We start from the raw sequence: 25,862 nt of genomic DNA on the forward strand, positions 1-25,862 counted from the left end.
TCTTCTCCTTCTTGTCTGAAGTTTCCTCCAATTTCCGAGAGCCTTACCCTTTATCCCTTTCAACCAGCTTTCATCAGACATAAAAACATGAAACCTGCAATCAAGATTTCAACAAAAAGAAAGAGCCACAGAGTTTCCAGGCATTTCTGACCGGCTGTATTATTCCCCCCCCCCAAATCTCTGGGTTCATTATTCAGGAAGTGACATCTAAAGGAAAGAAGACTACAAAGCCCCAATCCTTTTCAGCAGAAATCTGTCTTCTTTTGTCTTTTTGCTCAGGAAGTCATTGTGGGGTGAGGATGGTTTTCTAAACCATCTGTGGTCCCATTTCCCCCCTTTTTGTCTCTCAACAATAAAGGCTGACAATACCACTGATTGTTCTGCAATGTTTGTCTTCCTCCTCTCTCTTTCCCTAAAAAAAGAAGAAGAAGAAGAAGAAGAAAAACCCCTCTGGGAACCTCAAACCACAACAGGTTGGTGCCACGGACAGATGTTCAGCCTTTGTTGTGTTGACGTTCCAGCACTTTACGAAGGACCCAGATGGCCCGGTTAATCTTGAAGCAGGCGTTAGTAAATCCCAAAGAGGAGACGAGCAGCTTCTTCTAACATCTTCCCCTCTAGGTGGGACCTCCGAAAAGTATTTATTCAAGACCCAGAGCATTCACGACCAAATTTTCAGAAAAGCACCAACTGATTGGGTTCAGTCAACCGAGAAGCCATTAACTTCTTGCTTATTTGTAGCTAATATGTATAAATCCAGCTGTTGTTATTCCAATTTTCTTATTCCAGCTTGTTTATTTGTGGCAAATATGTATAAACCCATGTTTTCTTTCTTTCTTTCTTTCTTTCTTTCTTTCTTTCTTTCTTTCTTTCTTCTTTCTTTCTTTCTTTTTCTTTCTTTTTCTTTTCTTTTTCTTTCTTTCTTTCTTTCTTTCTTTCCTTCTTTTCCTTTCTTTCTTTCTTTCTTTCTTTCTTTCTTTCTTTCTTTCTTTCTTCCCTTTCCTTCCTTCCTTCCCTTTCTTTCTTTCTTTCTTTCCTTTCTTCCTCCCCTCCCTCCCCTCCCTCTCCTCCCTCCCCTTCCTTCCTTCCTTCCTTCCTTCCTTCCTTCCTTCCTTCCTTCCTTCCTTCCTTCCTTTCTAAATCACAATTTAGGAAGAACATTTGCCTGAAACTGGTTTGTAGAATACCCTCATCTCCCCCCCCCCCCCCCGCACACATCAAAGGAAGATCTAATTAAAACTTGCACGATGAAGACTATATTGATGGGGTCTCTTCTTTGTTTTTCAAATGTTCTTCTTGAAAATACATGTGTTTTCTTTTGCATTAAAGGACTTGGCTATTGGTTTCCTTTAACAATCCCTGTGTGTTGATTGAAGCAGGAAAAGATCTTTAAGCCTTCCCTGTTGCTTTGCCAATGGCCCTTTCAGCAATGAGCATTAAGAGTCTGATCCTTCATTAGTAGTCTCCTAATTACAGTTAACCAGAAATTTAAGTAGGCCAGTAAGACACATTAGTTGTTCTAGCTTGGCTTAAGAGAATGGTTAAAGAATGGCCTCCTCTCTCAAGGCCGATTTCTCTTCAATGTCCTTGAAGGGTAATATTGGCTGAAGTGATAAAATAATAAGCCTTTTTTTTTTCCTGGAAACTGAAATAGAAGATAAAAAAACCATTTTCCCCTACCCTGTGCAGGTTTTCTCATCCAGGAGGCTCAGATGACAAAGTCCTCTGCTAAGCAACACAAGGGCCACCATTTTCTTTTTCTTGTAAATGGAACCTGGTAGATTTCTACCAAGATGTCCAGGCTGTTATGTGGCTCTGTGGGTGAAGAATAGCTCAGTGGATAGATAAGGTGGCTGCTGTTAGCTATGCAGGCACTGTGAAATCAAATGACATATCCATCATTTTTAAGAGCTGTGGTGGACTGTTTGCCTTTCCTGCTGTGCTTTCCAGAAACATCTCCAACATTCTCGAGGGCCCCCTCAAAACACATTGGCTAGAACGGGTGAGAAGGATAGTTTGGAAAGAGGCCATGGGAGAATGAAAAGAAAACTGCAGATCTCCCAAAGAAGCCAAGTGTGACAAGCCAAGTGTGAATTATTATTTTTCTTCTTCTTGAAGAAAACAACCAAGCTCCGAGGCCACCAGGGACACTACAGTCTCCTTCCTCCTCTTCCTCCTTCTCCTCTACTCCACAAACCCCATTCCCTTCTAGCATTGATTATGTTGCCTCGTTGGGTCATGAAACATCTTCAAGAAAACAACCAAGCTCATAGACCTCCTCCTCCCTCCCTCCCTCCCTCCCTCCCCTCGTTCTAGCTTTGATGATGTTCCCTAGTTGGATATTGAAACACCTTCAAGAAAACAGCCAACCTCAGAGACCAACAATGATCGCACAGTCCTCCTCCTCTTCCTCCTCCCTCCCTCCTTCCATCGCCCCCTTCAAGCTTTGATGATGTTCCCTAGTTGGGTCATAAAACATCTGCAAGGAAACAACCAAGTTCAGAGAACACCAATGACCCACAGTCTTCTTCCTCCTCCCTCCTCTCCTCCTAGCTTTGATGATGTTCCCTAGTTGGTTGTAAAACGTCCAAGCTCAGGAAACACCAAGAACGCCACAATACTAAACATTAAGTCCTGGAAGGAGAACCAATTTAGCTAAACCTTTGCCATGATCAAGATGCATTCCCCTCCATTTGCATGTTAAACCAGGGGACCCACAAGTCACCTGGAGTATCTACTTTGAAGGCTAATTAGCACAGGTGTGGCTTCCTATGGTTCAGAGTCCCAGAATGGGCAGCTCCACAGGGTTCTGTTGTTGTTGTTGTTAAACTGCCTGGCTAATGAGATGGCAGTTGGGAAACAGGCTGGAGTTTCCTCTGTTTAATGATTGGGAGACAAGCAATTTCTGGAACATGATTCCAAATCCGTGGTGGGTGGAAACAGCAGCCTACAAGACATCCTGACAAATTGAGTGATGAAGACTCGGAAGGCGTACGCTCCAAGCAATTTGTTCATCCTTAAGGTGCTCCAAAACCTCTGGCTGGAATGAACTAAGTCAGCTGTAGCCTCTGGAAAGGATCTTCCCCCATGCGGTTGGCCAGGCATCGTGGTCAAATACGAATCTTGGTTCCAGTGGGGCTCAGCCCTCCCCCCCACTAGATGGCTCTGATTTTTGGCAGTTTGGGCCATCTGGTTGACTCCTTCTCCTGTGAAAATTGACTCTGTAGAAAATGTCTTTGATTGGACACCACAATAAACATTCCAAGGGAGACATGGACAAGAATTTGAGAAGCTATCTTAAACAATGCCCATCTGAGCAGAGAGACTAACACCAAGATTAACACTAGACCAGCAATCAAGTGGACAATGGCTCAATCAAAGAGCTACCAATGCAGACAAACAAGCTAACAGGAAACAACAGCCTAATCAAGGAAAGCCCAAGTATACTCCAGCCTACACTGAGAGGACAAGCAACTGATATATAAAAATGCACACACTCCTTCTAGCACTGATATGTGACTCAGTTGAGTAATGAAACATCTGCAAGAAAACCATCAAGCTCAGAGAGAACCAAGGACCCACAGCCCTCCTCCTCTCCAAAAAACCCACTCCCTTCTGGCTCTGAAGATGTTATCTAGTTGGGTCCTGAAACATTTGCAAGTCCAGAAAGCACCAAGGATCTGGCAGTTGAACCCAGAGCCACAAATATTCTCTTCTCTCTGACGGTATAGCATCTAATCAGGCAAGATTATGGCTCTCAAATCTAGCCGTTTGCGGTGAAGCTTTCCCTAGAAACATTGGCACAAGATTTACGGAGATGCCCGTCCTATCTGGGACACCACAATGTAACTTAGGCTCTGTGAGTCTTCATTAAATCCATAAATTATGCAATCCATAGAAAAAAACCCATAGAGGCATACAAAGCCATTACAAAGTCACCTACCTTATGAATTATGCAACGTGTGTTATTTCCTGAATGATATGATGTGTGTGGCATTTCCTGCACCCCTTGCCTTCCCCGGGGACTCCTATTATACAAGGTACCGAGTTTTACTGATATCCCAAACTTCAATTAAACTGGAAAGGGATTTCTCCAAGTTACTTCACTAATGAAAACATTGACTTGATGTAATGGGTTCCACCACCTTCTCTGCGTGTCGATTGCGCCTTTCGTTCCTGACAGTAATTAAACCGAGGATGCAATAATTAAGGAATGAAGAAATTTGGGGACATTTCTTACAGGCAAATGGAGGAGAATGTGTTTGGCTGAACTCTGCTGACTGCCTCTCGCCACAAGCTAATTAAAACCTAAGTGAAATAACAATAAAACTGCAACACATCCTCCATTTAAATGGTGACCTTGCTTTCAGACAATTACAGCTACGTCTCTCCCATCCCCACTTTGCCTGGTCTGTCTCAGACTAAGAGAGAGAGCGGGGTTTCAAACAGACCCTCCTTTCCTTGCTAGTTCCTTCTTTTTTTGATTTGGAAAATCTGGTTTCATTCCAGTAGGAATGGCGATGCATGGAAGAATTCAGATGAGAAAAGGAGCAGCTCAGAGAAAAATTATTTTTTGCCAAAAGGGAGGAAAAAAGAATGAAAAAATGCCGGGATCCCTTCAACACTCATACTACTCTTACATTCCCATAGTAGCACATATTAAACCAGGTTAGTGAAAAACCCTAATGGCTCTGTTCACCCAATTTCCAAGTTTACTGGTAGCAGCAAACTTGTTTAATTGGGGTCATATGCTTTATTTCATTGGGGTCATTAATGCTTCACTCTAATGTTGAGAATCCAGAAAAAAGAATTAATTATTTATCCGTTAAGTGAGTTATAGGAACACAGCCACAATGGCATGGAGTTTCAAGGACTTTCACTCAGTTTTATTAGAGGATTGGACTTTTTTTGAGAGAGAGAGACAGAGAGAGAGAAAGAGACAGAGAGAGAGATGGAGAGAGAGGGAGAAAGAGAAAGAGAGAGATGAATAACATTGTAGAAAGAAAAAGAGTTAGGGGATCCAGCTTCAGAAAGAAGGTGAAACCAAATTCAAGATCTGAAAATGAAAAAGAAGACCATAATGAATGGATGCCAAGTGGAGTTCATGTTCAGAAGATCTTTAAAAAGACCCTCCTGGTAGTTAATCAAACATATCAAGGAAATGGACAAATATTTTAACCCTTTCCTGCTTCCTTCCCGTCATTTCAAGCGGCCCATCCGTGATTTTGGAGACGGTTCGGAGCTAACGCGATGAGCAACCACTTCCAGCTCTTTCCTCCTCTGTGATTTCCTATTTTCAAAGCCTCCCAAAGTGACAGACATTCCAATAGCAGCAAATTTGATTAACAACCATCGCCGCAGAAATTTAGGGCTCAATTGGGGTCGTAATTCAAGGATTTCCCACCCAAGGCCAAGGTCATCCAAATCTGTTGAGTTTCAAAGATTCGGAGACTCCCAGCTTGTAATCTTTAAATCAAAAGAGGGGGAGAAAAGTTTGAATCCATTACTTGGAGGTAATCATGGTAATTACAAGTTATTTTAATTAATTTCTTCCTGCACAAGATAAGAAATTTAGGCCTTTTTCTTCCAGTGGCCTTCACAGAGCGTGGCTCCTTAAAGGCAAAAAACCACGGAGCGACATCAAAGTTCTGGATTGCCAGCTCCTGACCTTAAAATATTACTTTTCTGACTGTTCACAGAAGCTTGTTTTCTTTGCTGTGAGTATTTTATTCTAGAGTTGCAATGCACCGCGATGAAATTACAGTTCGCGTTTTCTGAAAAGAAAAAAAAAAGAAATCCTGACTGGCATTTGCAAACGCACACCAGAGCAATTGCTAAATTTAATATGTAACAAAATACAGTAATTATACAATCTTACAATCTCTGGCCCCAGATGGACTAATTATTGTGATTGTATTTAGAGGAAGAAAAAAAAAACCTCCAGCAATTAGCCCGTCATATTTTCCTAGGCAGGTACATTATCCTTCCCTTCCAATTACGATTCAAGATACATCATGGGCAATGGGAAATCGCATTAAGGAAAAGGAGAGAGAGCATGCATGGAGGTGTGCCATAAATTTAATGGGAGATGTTTCCAGAAGGCTCAGAAAATTAAGGAAGGCTATGGGAGCAGAGAATAAAAGGTCCGCTCGCTACTTATGGGTGAACTTATAAATCACCTCCATAGGTTTTTGTACATATTCGTTTGCAGCTCTCGTGTCCAATTTCTGCTTTTTCTCTCTGAATTCAAAAATATCAGGCTGCAAAATCTCCTCCTCCAATTTTCCCCATCCTTTCTCGGAATAGGAACTGAGAGGAAAAGTTAAAAGGAAAAACAAAAAGAACAGCTAGAGGAAGAAAAGAAAGGAGGAGACGTGTGTGTGACCCTGGGATGCTGCAACCGTCATCAATATGAGTCGGTTGTCAAGCATCTGAATGTAAATGAGAACACAACATCGGTCCTAAGTGTGAAAAACGGTCATCGCTTTTTCCGGTGCCCTTGTAACTTCAAACAGTCATGAAATGAACTGTTGTAAGTCGAGAATTATCTGTAAACGGGTGCTTTGATCACACAATACTGGTCATCCAATTAACTTTGTCGATACTTCCTGCAGGTGTGTGTGGGTGTGAGAGAGGGGTGTGAGAGAGAGGGAGAAAGAGAGAGAGAAAGAGAGAGAGAGAGAAAGAGAGACAGAGAGAGAAAAGAGAGAGAGAGAGACAGACAGACAGACAGAGAGAAAGACAGAGAGAGAGAGAAAAAAGAGAAACAAAAAAGAGAAAGAGAGAAAGAGAGAGGGAGAGAGAAAGAGAGGGAGAAAAAGAAAGAGAGGGAGAAAGAGAGACAGAGAGAAAGACAGAAAGAGAAAGAGAGAAGGAGAGAGAAAGAGAAAGCGAGAGGGAGAGAGAAAGAAAGAGAGAGAGAGAGAGAGAGAGAGAGAGAGAGAGAGAGAGAGAGAGAGAGAGAGAGAGAGAGAGAGAATATACTAATGGGCCATTAGCAAAGAAACTTGTAAAACTTTCTCAGTTCCTTTCAAAGTCCTTCTTGTTTCAAAACCTTCATGGTGATTCCTTTCAGGCCCTTTCAGAGAGATCTTTTTTTTTTATGCCGATATGCAACAGTGACACCACATGGCAAAAAAGCTCCATTTGGTCATGAGAAAAGCAGAAATGGACTGTTGGATCTGAGGACATTTAAAGCTGTGCACACACGACTTCACATTTATCCCCCCAAGGAGAAAACAAGCGTGCAAATGGAAACGTCTGGACCAAATTATAACGTTATAAAGCCAAGGCTTTGCTGCTGTTGTTTTGGCCAGCCGAAAGAACACAAATACACACACACACACAGAGAGATACATGTACATATAAGGACACACCCTAATGTGTCTCGTCCACTCACCCTATTATTAGCTGTTTTTCTTTTCTAACCAGGAGGGTTTCTATGATAAATCTATATAATTTTATTTTAAAACATTGTAAAAGCTGCATACTTTACATCTGGTGTTAAAATAGAAATAAAATTTAGACTTGTATACCACTTCAAAGTGTTTTAAGCGGTTCTCTAAGCGGTTTACAGAATCAGCTCTTGTCCCCAACAACAATCTGGGTCCTCATTTTACCCACCTCGGAAGGACGGAAGGCTGAGTCAACCTAGAGCCTGGTGAGATTCAAACTGCTGGCAGTAGGCAGAATTAGCCTGCAATACTGCATTCTAACAGGAAGGAAGGAAGGAAGGAAGGAAGGAAGGAAGGAAGGAAGGAAGGAAGGAAGGAAGGAAGGAAGGAAGGAAGGAAGGAAGGAAGGAATTAATTAGCAATAGCACTTAGACTTATACAGTATAATATTTCTTGGTGCTTTACAGCCCTCTCTAAGTGGTTTACAGAGTCAGCCTCCTGCCCCTAACCACCTGGGTCCTCATTTTGTTAACCTTGGAAGGATGTAAGGCTCAAGTCAATCTTGAGCCAGTCAGAATTGAACTGCTGGCAGTCAGTAGAATTAGCCTGCAATCCTGCATTCTAACCACTGCACCACCACGGCTCTAAATACGAAAACATTTATTATGCGATAAGCTTTTTTAATAAAAGGCATCTGTGGGTCAATTTTAAATTCTTCGGACGATAGAGTGGTTACACCAATTAGTATCTGTTTCTACCTAACCAGGATGACTGGGTGAATTTTTGAAGCCAACCCTGACTTGAAATAACCCTCTCCAGCAAAATCCTTCTGAGGCCAGCCTTCAAGAGGAGATGATGCTCAGAGTTTAGGAGTATTGCAAAGATCTGCGAGTTTCAAGATTTTCACTCGGGAATGAATTTTACCCCTGGTGTAAACACAACCGGGGGCTCCAGGCGTTGGTAGGAGATCTACAGCTTAATTCCAGCGGCAGAGTTGAGGTCACACCTTGTTAAACATGCAAATTGCAAACAAAATTTCAAGGGCCATTCCTGCTCGCTTCATCAGCCTTTCATTCACAAAGCAAGAACAAAAAAAAACAACCCCGAACCCTCCTCGGCTCAGGTCTATTACTATCTAACAAATTGCCTAGCAATAAATGATTTTGAAGGTGGAGGTTCGTTCTCAGAGCTGGTGAGCTGGTTTCTGAATGTTTCCTTACCAGGCTAGGTAACACCTTCAGTTAATAGCATTTAATGAGTCTAGTAGCATTCATCATTCTCTGGTTAAAAAACGGTATGAAAAACACATTATTTTAAGGAGAAACATACCTCTCCTACGGAGGTTGTGTTCTTTGGAACACACAAAAAAGTAAATATGAAGGTTGTAAAATTAGAGAATGATCTTTTTTTAAAATGCAGCTCCACTAAAAAAAAGCATTAGAAGGCGGCAAAGTGTGAGAGAATAAAACAACTTACAATAAGAAACCGGACATTAACATCTTTTGAGTGAATGAAAATTATATACCCATCTAAGAAATCTGCATTAAAATCAAAACAGACTGGATTTTACCCTGATTTCCACATCAGTACCCTATAATTTTGGTCACGCCACATTCTTCCTTTCTCAGAAAAGCTTACCATGTGAGAGCAGCATTTTGTAACGGAAGAAAAACCTCAATGAAAGGTATTGTAAGTCTTGGGCATTTTTTTTTTTTATTGTCTGGGGCCAACCTACTTTCAATAGGCGGTGATTGCCCTAAAAATCACAGCATAGATAGATAGATAGATAGATAGATAGATAGATAGATAGATAGATAGATAGATAGATGATAGATAGATAGATAGATAGATAGATAGATAGATAGATAGATAGATATGAAAGAGGAGGGGATAGATAGGTAGGTAGGTAGGTAGGTAGGTAGGTAGGTAGGTAGGTACGTGGGTGGCTGGGTGGGTGGGTGGAGGGAGGGAGGGAGGGAGAGATTGTGTGTTTAAGAATGGTGAAACTATCCCCAAATTTTGTGTATTAGCCCGTTGAAAGATTTGCTCAAGTGAGACATTTTCAAACAGATTCCAAAATGACTTAAGTATTTGAAAGCTCTTCCTCAAAGAAATGTGCAAATAGTCAAATTCAGGAAATTTGCAAATATTCCAATATTGGGAAAATGTCATATTATATAAAATATTATACAACACGGGTATCACACCTTACTTCACCTGCCCACTCCAAACGGATACAGGCTTTTACAGGAAGGATACACCTAATTTATAGAAGGAAAGTTTAAATCTTGATTGGTGAAGACACTGGGTGTTACTAGTGATTAAGAAGAGTGCTACACACACAAGGGTTCACACTACTTACGGAGGCACAGTAAAAATCTTGAGGAATGCAAATGAAATTTAAGCAATGGATACTTGTGGCATCTGTGGAGACAATAAAGAGAAAAGTTATTGTTGTCCTTTTATTCTTTTAAAGAAATTAAATGAAGGAGGAAGGAGGAGGAGAAGAGGAGGAGGAGGAGGAGGGGCGGAGAAGAAGGAGGAGGAGGGGGAGGAAGGGGAGGAGGAGGAGAAGAAGAGGAGGAGGAGGAGGGGCGGAGAAGAAGGAGGAGGAGGGGGAGGAAGGGGAGGAGGAGGAGAAGAAGAGGAGGAGGAGGAGGGGCGGAGAAGAAGGAGGAGGAGGGGGAGGAAGGGGAGGAGGAGGAGAGGGAGAAGGAGGAGGAGGAGAAGGAGGAGGAGGAGGAGGAGAAAAAGAATAAGAGGAGGAGGAGAAGGAGGAGGAGGAGGAGGAGGAGGAGGAGGAGGAGGAGGAGGAGGAGGAGGAGAAGAAGAAGAAGAAGACTCAAAACTATAAAAGAAGCCAAGGACATTTATTTAATGTCTTTATTATTTTTTCACAATAATAAAAAATAAATTAGTCATAAGCAAAAATATCTTTCCCCCCCTCATTGGCGAATATGTATACAAATATTAAAGTATGCTGTACAAATGCAGTCCAGGTGCATTGCTGAGCATATAAATCCTGAACTAGTCTAGAGGCCCTTTTAACTTCGCTCACTTTTTAACACGAGAAGCCATTGGTAAAAATGGTTGATTAACCATGGAATTTAAAAAACAACAACATACCCATTAAATATGGATTTAAGTATGATACTGATATATTCGACATGGTATAAAATTTCCAGGCTAAAAGCTGATTAGTATTACCAGAAAAAAAACTGGACAAACATGGTAGTGGAATATATAAATAAATACAATTTTAGTCCCTTTTTTTTTTGTTCGTTTGTTAAAAATACACCACAAAAAATATCGCTTTCTAAATAATAGAACTATTTTGCTGTAGTGGCTTGATCTGCATAGACATCGTTTAGAATACATACTTTCCTATAAACATCTTGTATTTACAAATATAAAAAATAAGTTATAAAACAAAGTATATCCTCCTTTATGCTGCCAGGTGGGGTTAATTTTAGGTTAGTTGGCACACGAAATGGGAGGTGGGGTCTCAACTGCCAGTTCCCTATATCTGGCTTAGTTTTCGTCTCTCGGTTGAACTGAGATGAGGAATCGCTCTACTTTCTTATGGACCTGGCATAAACAAAACTAATTTTCTCCAAACCACGAGTTGATCTTGTTTATCGCAAAACCAACTGGGATCTGAGCTAAAATTGAATAGAGGGAGCGAGGTGGAATGAATAAAAACCTTCTCTTCTTGAACAAAAATCGGCATCAGATACGAAATCTAAGTTCCTTAATTCCTCCTTCTCGGAGCAAGACACATCCTTGAGAAATGTCTCTCTCCATCCAATAATTGGAGGATGAAGCAGGAGATCTACCCTGACCGATTCTCATCCCTTGGTGCCTTGATTGGGAATCAAAAGCTATCACTCGGTGACATAAACATGGTTAAGTCGGAACGCAGGATAAGGGAGCTAGTTCTCCACGTCTCCAAGAACAGGGGAATGAAAATGATGGAACACAGCAAATGTTCTTAGCCCAGAGGGAAATCTTGTGGAAAGATCCAAGAAATGAAAGATGGAGGCCACGAACATGGGTTCCTTAGACTTGCTCCATAACTGAAGAAAGGAACGCGGTGAGCCTGCAAAAGAAGACTGAAACAACTTGTTTACTAGAAGACAATTGAAGTAATTAGTGGGGAAAAACCACGCCATTCTGCAAGATTTGAGGGGTGAAGAGGGGAAGGAATCCATGTCTACAAAAAAACCATTCCTCCCCTGCACAGCCCTCCATGAAGCTGCCTTTTCATAAGTCAAGGAGAACATGGGCTGGGTAGATCAACTTGACTCAAGTCAAGTCAACTAGGAGATGTTTGGATGAGATTTTCCATATTTATCCTTGCCCTTCAAAGAGACTGTGTAGATGCCAGGTAGTCTTGCTTGGACAACACCTCTAACGTAGTCAACCTCTAATGACCAAGTCTCTTTGCCGGGCTAGCACCCAATCAGATGACTTTCATCAAAAGTGACAATGCAAAGACCTCTCCCACTTCATTCAGGAAGTGCCAGATGTTCCATCGGCCCCCGGACCTTCTACTGTGGATTTACAACCGCAATGACTTACGGTGGACATTCCAGTCCCAATTCTAGTTGTATGTTTGAAGACTACCTCTATTGTCACGCATTCTGAAGAGCTGAAAGAAGAGGTTAGGGACAACAGATTGACTTGGAGAAAATCTATGAGGTTTCTAAGAGACATCAGTGACTTGATGGCACATCATCCATCCTTCAATGTGTCTCCTCACGCCTAAAGCTATGAAGGTCCAGCATTACAGCATGGGTTTCCCCAAAGTTTTTATTACAGTGTGTGTTAGTGATATCCCCCAGAGGTGCTTCCATCGCCCCTTCCATCATTTTGGGAAAGAAGACCCTCTCTTGGGAAGGCAGAAGTGTTGTGAAAGCAGCGAGGGAGAACTGAGGCACAGGTCCGAAGCCCAGGACGGAGCAGCTGTTATCTTCTCCCTAAAAAGCCCGACTGCCGGTTCGCCACCCTGGAACAGGACACGCAGCAGGCCGTCTTGTAGTAGGTGTAGACGCAGAGGCGGGCTTGGACCACAACGTTGCAGTTGTAGTAGTTATCCTTGCAGTTTTCATCTGGAAGCAGAACATCCAAAAGACCTCTTAGGGCAGTGCTTCTCAACCTTGGCCTACCTGAAGATGCGTGGACTTCAACTCCCAGAATTCCCCAGCCAGCTCTTCAGGTGACCAAGGTTGAGAAACATTGTCTTAGGGGAAGGGGTCTCCCACCTTGGTAACTTTAAGACTTGGGGACTTTAACTCAAGAATTCAACAAGACTGCAAGGTCTAATCTAGGCGGTCATCAGGCCACTGACCACTGACTCAAACACTGTCTGTCTGTGTATCTGTGTCTGTCTGTCTGTCTCTGTCTCTGTCTTTTGTCTCTCTCTAACTATCCACCCACCCATCCATCCATCGATCCAGGAATCTGTTATAAATACCTATCTATATGTCATCTATCATATATCTATCTTCTGTCTGTCTGTCTCTCTCTCTCTCTCTTTATCCACCCACCCTCCCTCCCTCCCTCCCTCCCATCCATCCATCCATCCATCCATCCATCCATCCATCTATCCATCCATCAATCCAGGAATCTGTTATCTATACCTATCTATATGTCATCTATCATCTATAATATGGATCTTCCTTCCATCCATCCATTCACCCATCTCTCCAACTTTTCATTCTAAGTTCCAACTGAAAAAAGTAACTTTCTTTAAAAGAGACACATGTAGCTCTGGTTAAAATCATCTCTCCATCCATCTAAAGAACTGCCTTCGTAACCTCAGGGCCATCACTAGATTTCTTTCTTTCTCCACCAGATGGAGTTCCGAGGTTAGAAAACCCAGAAGAGGCTTCCTACCTATTTCAGGCACGCAGTCCTGGGTGTTGCAAGGCTCCTTCTCCACGGGCTTCAGCTGGGAGTCACACTTGGTACTGGGGGACATGTCATCTGAAAGACATCGCACCTCCCGGATTCGGAAGCCCCCTTCACAGGACTTGGAGCACTGCAACACCAAGAAAGGAAAGAATTGTGGTGAGGTTGGGGAGGTCTGTCTGTCTGTCTGTCAATCTCTGTCTGTATCTGTGTCTGTATCTGTGTCTGCCTGCCTGCCTGCCTGCCTGCCTGCCTGCCTGCCTGCCTACCTACCTACCTACCTACCTATCCCCATATTCCATCCATCATCTATCTATGTCTATCATCTATCTCCATATACCCATCCAATTGTCTGTCTGTCTGTCTGTCTGTCTGTCTGTCTGTCTGTCTGTCTGTCTATCTATCTATCTATCTATCTATCTATCTATCTATCTATCTATCTATCGTCTCTCCTATCTATCTATCTATCTATCTATCTATCTATCTATCTATCATCTATCTATATCATTCTCTCTCTCTCTCTCTCTCTCTCTCTCTCTATCATCTATCTATCTATCTATCTATCTATCTATCATCTATCATCTATCTATATCATTCTCTCTCTCTCTCTCTGTCTATCATCTATCTATCATCTATCTATCTATCTATCTATCTATCTATCTATCTATCTATCTATCATCTATCTATATCATTCTCTCTCTCTCTGTCTATCATCTATCTATCTATCTATCTATCTATCTATCTATCTATCTATCATCTATCTATATCATTCTCTCTCTCTGTGTGTGTCTATCATCTATCTATCTATCATCTATCTATCTATCATCTATCTATCTATCATCTATCTATCTATCATCTATCTATCTATCTATCTATCATCTATCTATCTATCTATCATCTATCTATCTATCTATCTATCTATCATCTATTTATATTTCTCTAGCTCTCTATCATCTATCTTCTATCTGTCATCTACTTACACACCTACCTACCTATCTACCTACTTACCCCCCTGTCTTCTGTCTGTCTGTTTGTCTGCTGGACTGCAGCTTCTAACAGCTTCATTCTTCCCTTCAAGTCCAGGGCTTGTCCTTAACCAACTGGTTTAAAGCCAACTATTTTGTTTTCAGAATCCTAGCTGTGAATGGACATTTTTAAATCCTGTGTGACTCTCAGCATCAGCACATCGGGAGGCGACGTGCAGAGGTCCCCACTGAGCTGAGCCGTTCTTGGGATGGCCCTGGGTGAGTCACTCATTCTCTGACCGATTCCCCTCCCGAGATTATGAGCAGAAGAAGAGAGCGAGCCAAACTGAGTTTCTGGGAAGACCAAAGGCGGCGAATGGAAATAATACCCCGGGTTCTTCTCGGCTTACCTTAATCAGTGCATTTATCTTTAGTCTGCAAGCTATCTGAAGTGTTTCTGAGAGTAATGTTCTTAATGTGCATTTTTTAAATTAAGCAAAACCTTATTCGGTTGCATTTCGGTTCCTGCTGCAACTGGGAACGCGGCAAAAATGCTGTTATGGACAGCACGGAGAGAATGGGCCAACTCTGCCAACGAGTGGTAAAGAAGGAAGGGACAAATTTATGACTGCAGAAACAAACAGTGAAAGCAACGGAGGGCCAGAGCAAGACCACATCCTTGCTTTATGATCGCAGCATCCAAATCTTCCAGGAGCTGACCTCATCCCCCATTTTTAAACTATTTGTTAAAGAACATGTTTATAGCATGAGCAATGGAACTAAGACTTATATATCGCTTCACGGTGCTTTTACAGCCCTCTCTAAGCGAGTTACAGAGTCGGCTTCTTGACCCCAACAACAATCTGCATCCTCATTTTACCAGCTTCGGAAGGACAGAAGGCTGAGTCAATCTTGAGCCGGCCAGGATTGAACTACTGGCACTGGGTAGAGTCAGCGTGCAATGCTGCATTCTAACCATTGCACTACCATGGAAGGAAGGGAAGATGGAAGGAAGATAGGAAGGAAAGAAAGAAGGAAGGAAGGAAGGCAGGAAGGAAAATAGTAATAGCACTTAGATTTAAACAATCTGCGTCCTCATTTTACCGACTTCAGAATCGAACTGCTGGCAGTGGGCAGAGCCAGCCGGCAACACACATCATTCTAACCAGTGCCACCACAGCTCCTAAGTCACAAATCCAAAAGTTCAAAAATAATCAGTTTCAGCATCAGCAGGAGTGGGGTGGGAACAGGGGTTTTGCAGTATCCTTCCCCTGTCACATCCACCAAGCCACACCCACAGAACCGGTAGTAAAAAAAAAATGAATTTCCCCACTGGGACTACCTGTGTACTTTAATGCAAATTAAGGGTGGGGAAAGCATCAGGGTACGTACAGCGCTCCATTCGGTACTGAACCACTTGGCACCGCACGGTTTGAGGTAGCAGGTCTGCTGGCCGGGCGGCCTCTGCAGGAAGGCGCATTCGTGGGGATTCAACATCTCGAACTGGTTCTCCGTTTTCTGAATACAGATGACTTCCCTCTGCTGGGAGCCACTGCCACATTCGCTAGAACACTGGACGGGTGACAAAAAGGCAGAGATGGAGATGTACAAGGTGGACAAGGTTCCCCACTTAGTTGAAAGTTCAAGATCTTGCCCCCCACACACCCACAAGTCCATCCCACGGTCCAATCTTCCACTGCCACGCTGGCAGCTTCCACCCATCCAGTTCCGGTCAGGTGCAGAGGTGCAGAGACAAAGGATGACCTTGGCTTTCTAGAAAGAATGTTGTTATGGCTACATATCATCTAACTCCGTACCATCCCCCCTTCCCATTTTCCCACAATAGAAAATGCATAGCAGAATAGAAAGTGTGGCAGGCCAACGATCCAAAAGGAAACTGCAGGCCTGACACAACGTTTCTTCCAGTCATTATCAAATCCCACATCATTTCTGCACAATCCGTGTGAGTTCCCGTCATTAGATACTCTGCCCACCCAAGAATATGCATACGGTTGTGACTGGATCCAACAGAAGAGATACAACAGCTAAACAATTTGATTCCTAGAATTCCATCCCATCATTCCTTGAAACAGGTTTGATGGAACAGGGGGACAGGTACTTGTTCCCAATTAAATATCTTCTGGAGAAGAGAGTAGCAGCCGTCCAGGGTTTTGTTATTTTTCCCTCTTGCCTTTTCCAAAATCCGTTTATTCCATTGTCTTGTTTCTATGTCCAGGTTTTTTTAATGCTTTCCTGTTTGGATATCTTTCTTTTGTCCTAGTGTTCCAGACAGCCAGGAATCACATATTGACCTCAGCAATGCCCTGAATTGATAAAGTGACCTAAACACTATTAAAATAAGTGTGCGGCCTGGAAAATCACTGTAAGAATATTTTGTCCCATTTGTAAAAGAACTGTGCGCTGAACTGAGCCAGCCCAGAAACAGCTTCTCATACCTTGAATAGCAATCATGAGAAAGCAAGAAAAATAAAATTAAAAGATACTTCAGTGGCCGATCCAACAACCGTTGGCTTTGGATTTTAACACTTTGCTTTGTTTTTTTGAGTTCATTCCAGCTTAATTTGCAGCAACCACCACCAAGATGCCTGTCTCTGCTCAAGGTCTGTTGCAGGCATCTTACTTTAATCAGGAGGACTAATTGATTCTGCCTAGGAACAAAATAAACAGGCGGTTTGATACTTCAAGTTTAATAAGCACTCGCTTCCACAGAACACCAGTATCGGTTTGCATGATTCCACCAAACATTCATGTGGCTGTACGGAAACCCGAGCTAGGCCAGAGTGTTTGACCTCTCGTTTAATGTGGGAAAGAAAGAAAGAAGGGGAGGGAGGGAGGCGAGGGGGAGGAGAAAGGGAGGAAAGAAGGAAGGAAAGAAAGAAAGAAAGAAAGAAAGAAAGAAAGAAAGAAAGAAAGAAAGAGAGAGGTGAGGAAGGAAGGAAGGAAGGAAGAAGGGAGGAAAGAAAGCGAGAGAGAGAAAGAGGAGGGGAGGGGAAGGAGGAGGGATGAATGGAGTAAGGAAAAAAGGAAAGAGGAGGGGAGGGGAAGGAAGGATGGAGGAAGGAAAGAAAGAAAGAAAGAAAGAAAGAAAGAAAGAAAGAAAGAAAGAAAGAAAGAGGAGGGACAGGGAAGGAAGGAGGAAGGAAGGAAGAATGGAAGAAGGAAGGAAGGAAAGAAAGAAAGAGGAAGGGATGGAAAGCAGGGAGGGATGGAGGAAGGAAGGAAGGAGAGAAGGAAGAAGGGAGAGAGGGAGGAAAGAAAGAAAGAAGGAAAGAAGGAAGGAGGACCTTTAAAAAATCAGAGGAAAAACATGTCTGAGTACCATAATAATAAGAAAAGCAAATAGGCACCTGTAACAACAGGCAGTTCTCTGATTCCATTCATTTTACAACACATTCTTTCGGTGGCCGGGGTGTGGGTGTTTCTTTTGTGTGCATCTCCTACCCAAATATTTGCAAAGCCCGTGTTGAAATGAGGTGCAACCAGCTCCAAAAAGACCACAGATCAGCAGAAACCCAAGTGGGTGAAGACGCCCTCCCCTTGTGGCGGCCAGCACACAAATGTGGGTTGTTTTTTTTCTCAAAATACAAAGTTGTAATTTCTAAGCCAGGAGTGTCCAAACTTGGGAACTTTAAGCCAGCTGGGGAATTCTGGGAGTTGAAGTCCACAAGTCTTAAAGTTCCCAAGTTTGGACACTCCTGTTCTAAGCAAAAGTGACCTTGTGAATATTTTTGCTACCTCTCCAGCAATTGGAGGTGAGAATTCAGGTTGACTGCTGGCTTCTAAAAAAAAGTAAAAATAAAAATCTCTCATCCTTTTCAATCTTTGGGAAGGACCAGCAATCCACCAGGCTTTTGGGACGTGGACTTTCATGGGTCTGGCAAAGCTAATTTTGGCTTTTTGAAGATCTCGCCTGCAGCCTCAAAGGTTAAATATATAGACACGACACTCTTCCTTTGAGAAAACGATCTTCGGAAGGCAACTCCAACAATTTACCGGTTTCTAGGTCACTTTAACTAAGGGATGTGGTGGCTCAGTGGCTAAGACTCTGAGCTTGTCGATCAGAAAGGTCAGCAGTTTGGCAGTTCGGCGCGTAATGGAGTGAGCTCCTGTGACTTGTCCCGGCTTCTGCCAACCTAGCAGTTCGAAAGCACGTAAAAAATGCAAGTAGGAAAATAGGAACCACTTTGGTGGGAAGAGAAGTGTTTTGTGCGCCTTTGGCGTTGAGTCATGCCGGCCACATGACCACGGAGACGTCTTCAGTCAGCGCTGGCTCTTCGGCTTTGAAACGGAGATGAGCACCGCCCCCTAGAGTCAGGAATGACTAGCACACATGTGTGAGGGGAACCTTTACCTTCACTAGGTCACTTTCAAAGACTACAATCGCTAAAGAGTTTGGCACTTTGGGTAGCCTCGCATAACGGACTCTTATTTTAAAAAGGGGAAATATTGTTGGTAGGCCAAGTATAATTTTTGTAATATTTGAATTGACGTAGACGAGCTGTCCTGGTGAAAAGTACAGGCTGTTCCGAGCAAAATCAACACACGTGATCCCTAAAGTGTTCTAAAAGCAGCCCAGACTGATCCAAATCGAGAATAACAAAATGTTTTTAGTATGGTCTGGTTAATGGGGGTGGGGGGGAAAGATAACTCAGGCTAAACTCATCGCTTTTAACTGTTCACCAACAAAAGCAAAGAGTTGCGTCTCAATCGAAGAGTGTCAAGTGTCAAGACTGCAGTTTGGGGTGGAAGGCCAAGAGTAGTTTGGCACGAGAACCCACTGCTTAGATGAGTAAGCGACTGTTAGCTCCTTGGTGTTCACTGAACTTGGGTTGTTTTCCTACAGATGTTTCATGACCCAACTAGGTAACATCATCAATGCTACAGGGGCACATTCTCATGTCCAACAGAAAGCAAACCCACTTTGGCCAAACCCGTAGAGATGATTGTCCCTGGTTCTGCGAATAGGTAGTAAAAAAAAAAAAGCTTCCGAGGATTGCGCGACTCAGCTGCGAGCCACGCGATCGTGGGAAGCTTCCCCCCCCACACTTTTTAAAGCATTTTTTTCCTGCCTATTCGCCTGAACTGGCTGGAAAAAAATGCTTTAAAAAGTGAAAAAAAGTTGGCCCTGCCCACCCAGTCACATGACACTCCCCCACCAAGCCACGCCCACAGAACCGGTGAGCAAAAAAATTAGATTTCACCACTAGCGCAAACCTTCTCCCTTCTGCATTGATGAGGTTCCCTAGTTGGGTCATGCCTTCCTTCCTTTTGCAGATGTGGGGACTTCAACTCCCAGAATTCCTCAGCCAGCCAGAATCCTGGGAGTTGAAGTCCACAAGACGTAAAGTTGCCACGGTTGACCTGTTCCAATTTCCTGGGCCCACAGATGCAACTCTTGTTCCAATATTTGAGCTCCTCGTTCCCTTTTTTTCTCTTTTCCCTTTTTGTTGTATACCAATCAGATGATTGATGGAGTTTGAGCCGAGATTTATCTGAGTAGGCTTTCAAGCCATCGTTATTTTTGTGATGCCGGAAAGGCTTCACGCATTTATCCTGATGTGAGGATTCATAAATTATGATCTCTATTTTTCAATGGGGACACCAGCGATCTTAAACCAGAAACTAAGCTGCACAGTTTTAATAAAGCTATTTCGAAAGTTCTATCATCTGCTTTCAATACGATAACCCTGAAAAGGGCTTTTCTGTCATTTTCTATGCTTTTCCAGTGCAAGGATATCAGCATGTGCCCATCTGTGGCAGAGGAAGAGATTACAACAAACAAAGGAGAATTAAAGTCTTGTGGGCTTTAAAATATTCCCGGGTGCCTATTCCTGAAGAATTTATTACCTTGGAGAAATAAATTAGAGGCCTGGGGCGAGGGGGTAGATTTATAGATAAACTCAAACATGGATGTCTGGAGTTCAAACATAACTCCTGTTAACAGCATTGTAAATTGGGGGTCTCCGAGCAAGTTAACTCTTAGGGGAGCAGTTAGCCAAAGGAAAACTTTTGCCTGTGCAAAAGTCGTGTTTGATTTTCAGGAAAAAAACATTTGTGGAGTGGGAATGACTTGCTGGTGCTAAGCAAAGGGTAAGGTGTGAGTATCGCCAACGTTACTAGGGAAAAAAATGGAAGGAAGGAACTGTTTTGATCAATACCGACTAAAATCCATTGTGTAAACTTGCCATCCGGAGAATCTACAAATGTGAATTGTATGCTCAGGGAGATGGGGCTAACATTGACAGATAATCCTTAACAATCATAGGTAAAGGTAAAGGTTCCCCTCGCACATATGTGCTAGTCGTTCCTGACTCTAGGGGGCGGTGCTCATCTCAAAGCCAAAGAGCCAGAGCTGTCCGAAGATGTCTCTGTGGTCATGTGGCCGGCATGACTCAATGCCAAAGGAGCACGGAACGCTGTTCCATTCCCACCAAAGGTGGTCCCTATTTGTCTACTTGTATTTTTTTATGTGCTTTTGAACTGCTAGGTTGGCAGAAGCTGGGACAAATAACGGTAGCTCACTCCGTTATGCGGCGCTAGGGATTCGAACTGCTGATCTGCCAACCTTTCTGATCGACAACCTCCGCGTCTTAGCCACTGAGCCACCGCGTCCCCATAACGATCATAGTTGAGGCCAAAATGTCCACTGCTATGCAAGACAGCTGTTAAATGAGTTTTGCCCCATTTTATGACCTTTCTTGCCAGAGTCGCTAAGCGAATCTCTGCAGGTGTTAAGTTAGGCACATGGTTGTTAAGTGAATCTGTTGACTTTGCTAGTCAGAAGGTCTCAAAAGTGACACTCCAACTATCATAAATACGAGTCAGTTGCCAAAGGTTCAAATTTTTATCACGACCACGGGAATGCTGCAACGGTCATAAGTGCGAAAAACAGTCATATGTCACTTTTTTTCCAGTGCCATGGTAACTTCAAACCATCACTAAACTAACTGTTGCAAATTATAGTCCTAGATCTTTCTGGGTTTGGGGGAAGAAGCAACAGGTGGGGTTCAGATTTGGGAGAAATAAATGAATGATTGGAAAAATATTTGGAATAGAAAATTGATATAAAGTGATATTGCTCCCATGCCCGAACCGGTAGTAAAAAAAACTTAGCAACCCACCTCAGGGTGATACTTAACACCACGCAAATTAAATCAAATAGATGGTAAATATACAAATATTTGTTGGAGGTGCAAGAAAGAGGTTGGAACATATAAACAGATGTGGTGGGATTGTGATAGTGCACAAAAAATACAGGACATGGTGTTGAGAGAAATTAGAGCCCTTTTGAATGTAATTTTAGACATGTCGCCGAGAATTGCATTACTGTTACTGGTGGAAAAACGGGATATAAATGAAACCAAAAAGGAATGGATCATAAGTTTGATAATGGAAGCCAACGTTATTATAACAATTTCATAGTTTGGATTTTCTGTGAACTTTCCCAATAGCCATTTAATATTTCCAGGACGAATGTTCTTCGTTTACATAATTCACTGACCATCTAATTTAGATCTGCTTTCAAAAAGCATTTTCTGGGAGCAACAGAGAGGAGGTTTTTTTGTTTTAAACTGAGGAGGGGGGGGAGAAGGCTTCAGTTATAAGAAGATTTTGAGTCCTGAAAACTATGGACCAATACAAGGGATCTGAATCGTGGCATCTGTAAGTCTAATATGCGCATGAGAAAAAATTCACACATCAAAGTTTGTTGGAACTCATTTTTTGATTGGGACAACTGGCTCTTTGATCACAAGGTGGCTCCAGGCTTTCTAACGGAGATAAGGAGAAACCACACTGCTTGCAAAATTTTTGGGAAAGTGCCCGATAACAAGTTATAAATCATGGAAGTGTGCTTTTCCCCTGTTCTCCCCCTTGAAAAACTACTGGCTTCAAATCCCTTCAAATCTCTTGTTTTGACTTCACACATATTTGCAGCATCTTAGTAAGCATTGAGTCTCAAGGTCGGATTAGAAGAATGTGAAATAAGTGAGTTGCAGATTGCTGGAGAAAGGCTTTTGCAAGGCTCTTACATTCGTTGGATTAAAGGAGCAGAATATAGAATAACAGAGTTGGAAGGGACGTCAGAGGTCTTCTAGTCCAACCCCCTGCTCAAGCAGGAAACCTTATACCATTCCAGACAAATGGTTATCCAACATCGTATTCTGCCCCATACATCCCTGCGACCAATCCGCTCGCACAGAGAGGGCCTCCTCCAGGTGCCGTCCACCAGACAGTGTCGAGGGGCGGCGCCTAGGAGTAGAGCCTTCTCTGTGGCGGGCCCAGCCCTGTGGAATGACCTCCCCCCGGATATTAGGAATACCTCTGACCTCCGCTCCTTTCGTGTAAAGCTCAAGACCCACCTTTTTCAAGTTGCTGGCCTGGCTCAACTTTGATCCAACTATATCGCTCCTGACGGGTTTTTTATTTGGGGTATTTTAATTGCATTCAATTTATTTAGGGGTTTTTAAACATTGTGTTTTTACTTGTTTTTATCTATCAGTTCACCTCCTCCTTGTATATGTCGTATATATGTCTTGGTATATGTTTTGTTATATGTATGTCGATATATTTATTTCCTATGTTTTGTTGTACGCCGCCCCGAGTCCTTCGGGAGAGGGTGCGGCTAAGAAATAAATATTTATTATTATTATTATTATTATTATTATTATTATTATTATTATTATTATTATTATTATTATTATTATTATTATTATTATTTAAAACTTCCATTGTTGGAGCATTCACTGCTTCTGGAGGCAAATCATTCCATTTATTAATTGTTCTAACAGTCAGGAAATTTCTCCTCAATTCTAGGTTGCTTCTCTCCTTGTTGAGTTTCCAACCATTGCTTCTTTTTCTACTTCTGGTGTTTTGGAGAATAGATTGACCTCTTCTTCTTTAGACCTTTCCTTAGAGATCAATCAATCAATCAATCAATCAGAATAGAGCTGGAAGGGACCTTGGAGGTCTTCTAGTCAAATTCCCTGCCTAGGCAGGAAACCCTACACCACTTGAGACAAATGGACATCCAACCTCTTCTTAAAAACTTCCAGTGTTGGAGCATTCACAACTTCTGGGGGCAAGTCGTTCCATTGATTAATTAGTTCCAAGTTGCTTCTCTCCTTGTTGAGTTTCCACCCATTGCTTCTTGTCCTGACCTCAGGTGCTTTGGAGAATAGCTTGACTCCCTCTTCTTTGGGGCAGCCCCTGAGATATTGGAGCACTGCTATCATGTCTCCCCCACTCCTTCTTTCCTCCTGGTATTTTCAACTATGATTGTAGGCTTGCAAAGGTACTTGTGTAAAAACAGGGGTGTCCAACCTTGGCAACTTTAAGACTTGTGGACTTTAGGATGCCAGGATATCCAGAACTCAGAGGACCACTTTTGGCTCTCCTTTGGATAATCCCCATCACCAACTTGAATGGTCCCTGAATAAATGGTCATAACCTGAGGACTATCTGAAGACATATTGCAGGAATAGAACTCACGGCTCCGACTTCACCTTTTTTGTATGGAAAGTCTACATGTGCAGCCATATCTTTATTTCTGGCTCTGTAGATTTTTGTTACCTGTCTTGTTGAAACCCAGTGATGTTTATCACGGCTTACATTTCACCAGGATCTTCTGAGGTGCCTTCAAAACTGTAGGACCAGAATGAGAAGTGGGGAACGGGGCTACTCTCCCACCCCCTCAGCTGAGAAATCAGTAACAGATGAGTCCTCAAATGGGCCCCTTCCATCTCCTTGTGATAAGACAAGCAGCAAAATCTGGCTAGGTTCTACCACACCTGCATTGCAGATGTTCTTAAGACCGCACAGCATTAAGGATGGATGAAAGAGCAATCTAGCTGTCCTCTCTTCTTCCCACCTGCTCTGGGGTGGGGGGAGGGGGTTGCAAGGCCTTTCTTACATCATGGCTTTGTGACAGACTTCGGTCGGTGCTCTTGGCAAGCCGTTCTGTTCTGTTCTGTTCTGTTCTGTTCTATTCTATTCCATTCCATTCCATTCCATTCCATTCTCTCCCTCTGTTAATGCAGCCTAGGACTGTGTTGGCTTTTTTGGCTGTTGCAACATATTTATTTGTTACCTTTCATACCGCTAGGTGGGCAAGAGCTCAGGCAAGGAACGGGAGCTCAACCCATTGTGTAGCACTCGGCCCTCGAACCCGGGCTGTCAAGATCAGTGTCTGTAACCCCTGAGCCATCGCACCCCCTCCAGCTAAAGAAGGTTCTGGAAATACATGGCATCCATGCATTAAAGGTACCTGAGTCCAGCTACCAGCAAACCACTCGACTTTCCCCAGACAAGGCCCGTTGTCACAAGGGGTGCTTTCCATGGGTCTGTTGTGCCCGCAACCCTCCAGTGGCAAACTGCTGATGTGGTTGGTCATGCAGACCACGGAACGGGTTCGGACACCGGAGCCACATTCTGCCGAGCACTGTTGGGGTGAAAAAAAGACAGGGGAAGGATCGTAACTACGAGAAAATGAATTACGAGGAGCGTCAGGAGGAGAGAGACTTGCCTGGCACAAGACACACAACACGGGGCCAGATTTCCAGCCTGGGAAATCCACCTTGGGCCATCGAGAAAGACGATGCCACTTTGTAATAAAATGAAATAACTTTTAGGGGGGGTCTTTGCAAGATGTTTTTTATTTCCAACACATCCTCCTGTCCCAGAAAAATGGGGAAAGGAGGGGGAAAATGGCAGGAGGAAACAGGAAGCGCAAAAGGCACAGTGGGTTGTTGTTGTTTTTGCCCAAGGAACGCCTTTTCCTTCACCCTGGCAGATAAAAAAGAAATACACTTTAGGAAATTGAAGCGGGCTGGCATTTGCAGAAGGTGGAGTTCCACAGAGGATATGAAATGCAAAGAACTTTCTCTCTCTCTTTGCACACGTCGTACCTAGATCTTCCTTTTCCCCGCTTCTCTTCCTTTCTTTCTTTCCCTGCCTCCTGTCCATCACCTTGGAAGGCAGACACAGACAGGCAGGAATTCGTATCTGATTCTTTCAGAGGAGGGGTGGGGGAAGCAGGGAATGGATGATTGAAAATAAAGAAAAACCATGCGCCGAAAGATGTGTGCATAATTGAATTTAAAACAGTCACGAACATTTATATTATGTTTCACATGGAAAGAAAGCCCCAAGTAAGCATTTCGTTACAGGCTGGGCTGCATGTGCCAATTTTGGCATTTGGCAACTGCACACAACACCCACACCCACACAAACACACATGCACACACACAGATGCACACATAATTTCATTAGGGGAAAGGGGAGGGAGGAAGGGAGGAAGGAATGAAGGAAGGGGAAAAGGGAGGGAAGGGAGGAAATAAGGAAGGGAGGGAAGGAGGAAAGGGAAGGAAGGAAGGAAGGGAGGGAGGGAGGAAGGAATGAAGGAAGGGGAAAAGGGAGGGAAGGGAGGAAATAAGGAAGGGAGGAAGGGAGGAAAGGGAAGGAAGGAAGGGGATGGAAGGGAAGGGAAGGGGAAGGAAGGAAGGAAGGGGAAAAAGGAGGGAAGGGAAGGGAAGAAAGAAGGAAGGGGAAAATGGAGGGAAGGGAGGAAGGA

At 43.1% G+C, this 25,862-nt stretch overlaps 1 protein-coding gene across 7 annotated transcripts in view; it reads right to left on the bottom strand.

The window, feature by feature from the left end:
* Nucleotides 1–10,263: 10,263 nt before the first annotated feature.
* The window catches only part of THSD4 (thrombospondin type 1 domain containing 4), a 145,771-nt gene continuing 130,172 nt past the window's right edge, over nucleotides 10,264–25,862 (bottom strand). For 6 of the 7 annotated variants that reach the window (XM_081964693.1, XM_081964692.1, XM_081964694.1 and 3 more), the window contains exons 15-18: nucleotides 24,558–24,731; nucleotides 15,665–15,844; nucleotides 13,293–13,437; nucleotides 10,264–12,505 (exon numbers count right to left, since the gene is read on the bottom strand). In XM_081964693.1, the coding sequence (XP_081820819.1) occupies nucleotides 12,363–12,505; nucleotides 13,293–13,437; nucleotides 15,665–15,844; nucleotides 24,558–24,731 (642 nt within the window). In that variant the 3' untranslated portion in view covers nucleotides 10,264–12,362. The remainder of the gene's footprint in view (nucleotides 12,506–13,292; nucleotides 13,438–15,664; nucleotides 15,845–24,557; nucleotides 24,732–25,862) is intronic. The other variant, XM_081964696.1, reaches the window with a different exon arrangement.

This window comes from Natrix helvetica, assembly GCF_964273705.1.
Source record: "Natrix helvetica genome assembly, chromosome: 12".
Taxonomy (NCBI): Eukaryota; Metazoa; Chordata; class Lepidosauria; order Squamata; family Natricidae; genus Natrix; species Natrix helvetica.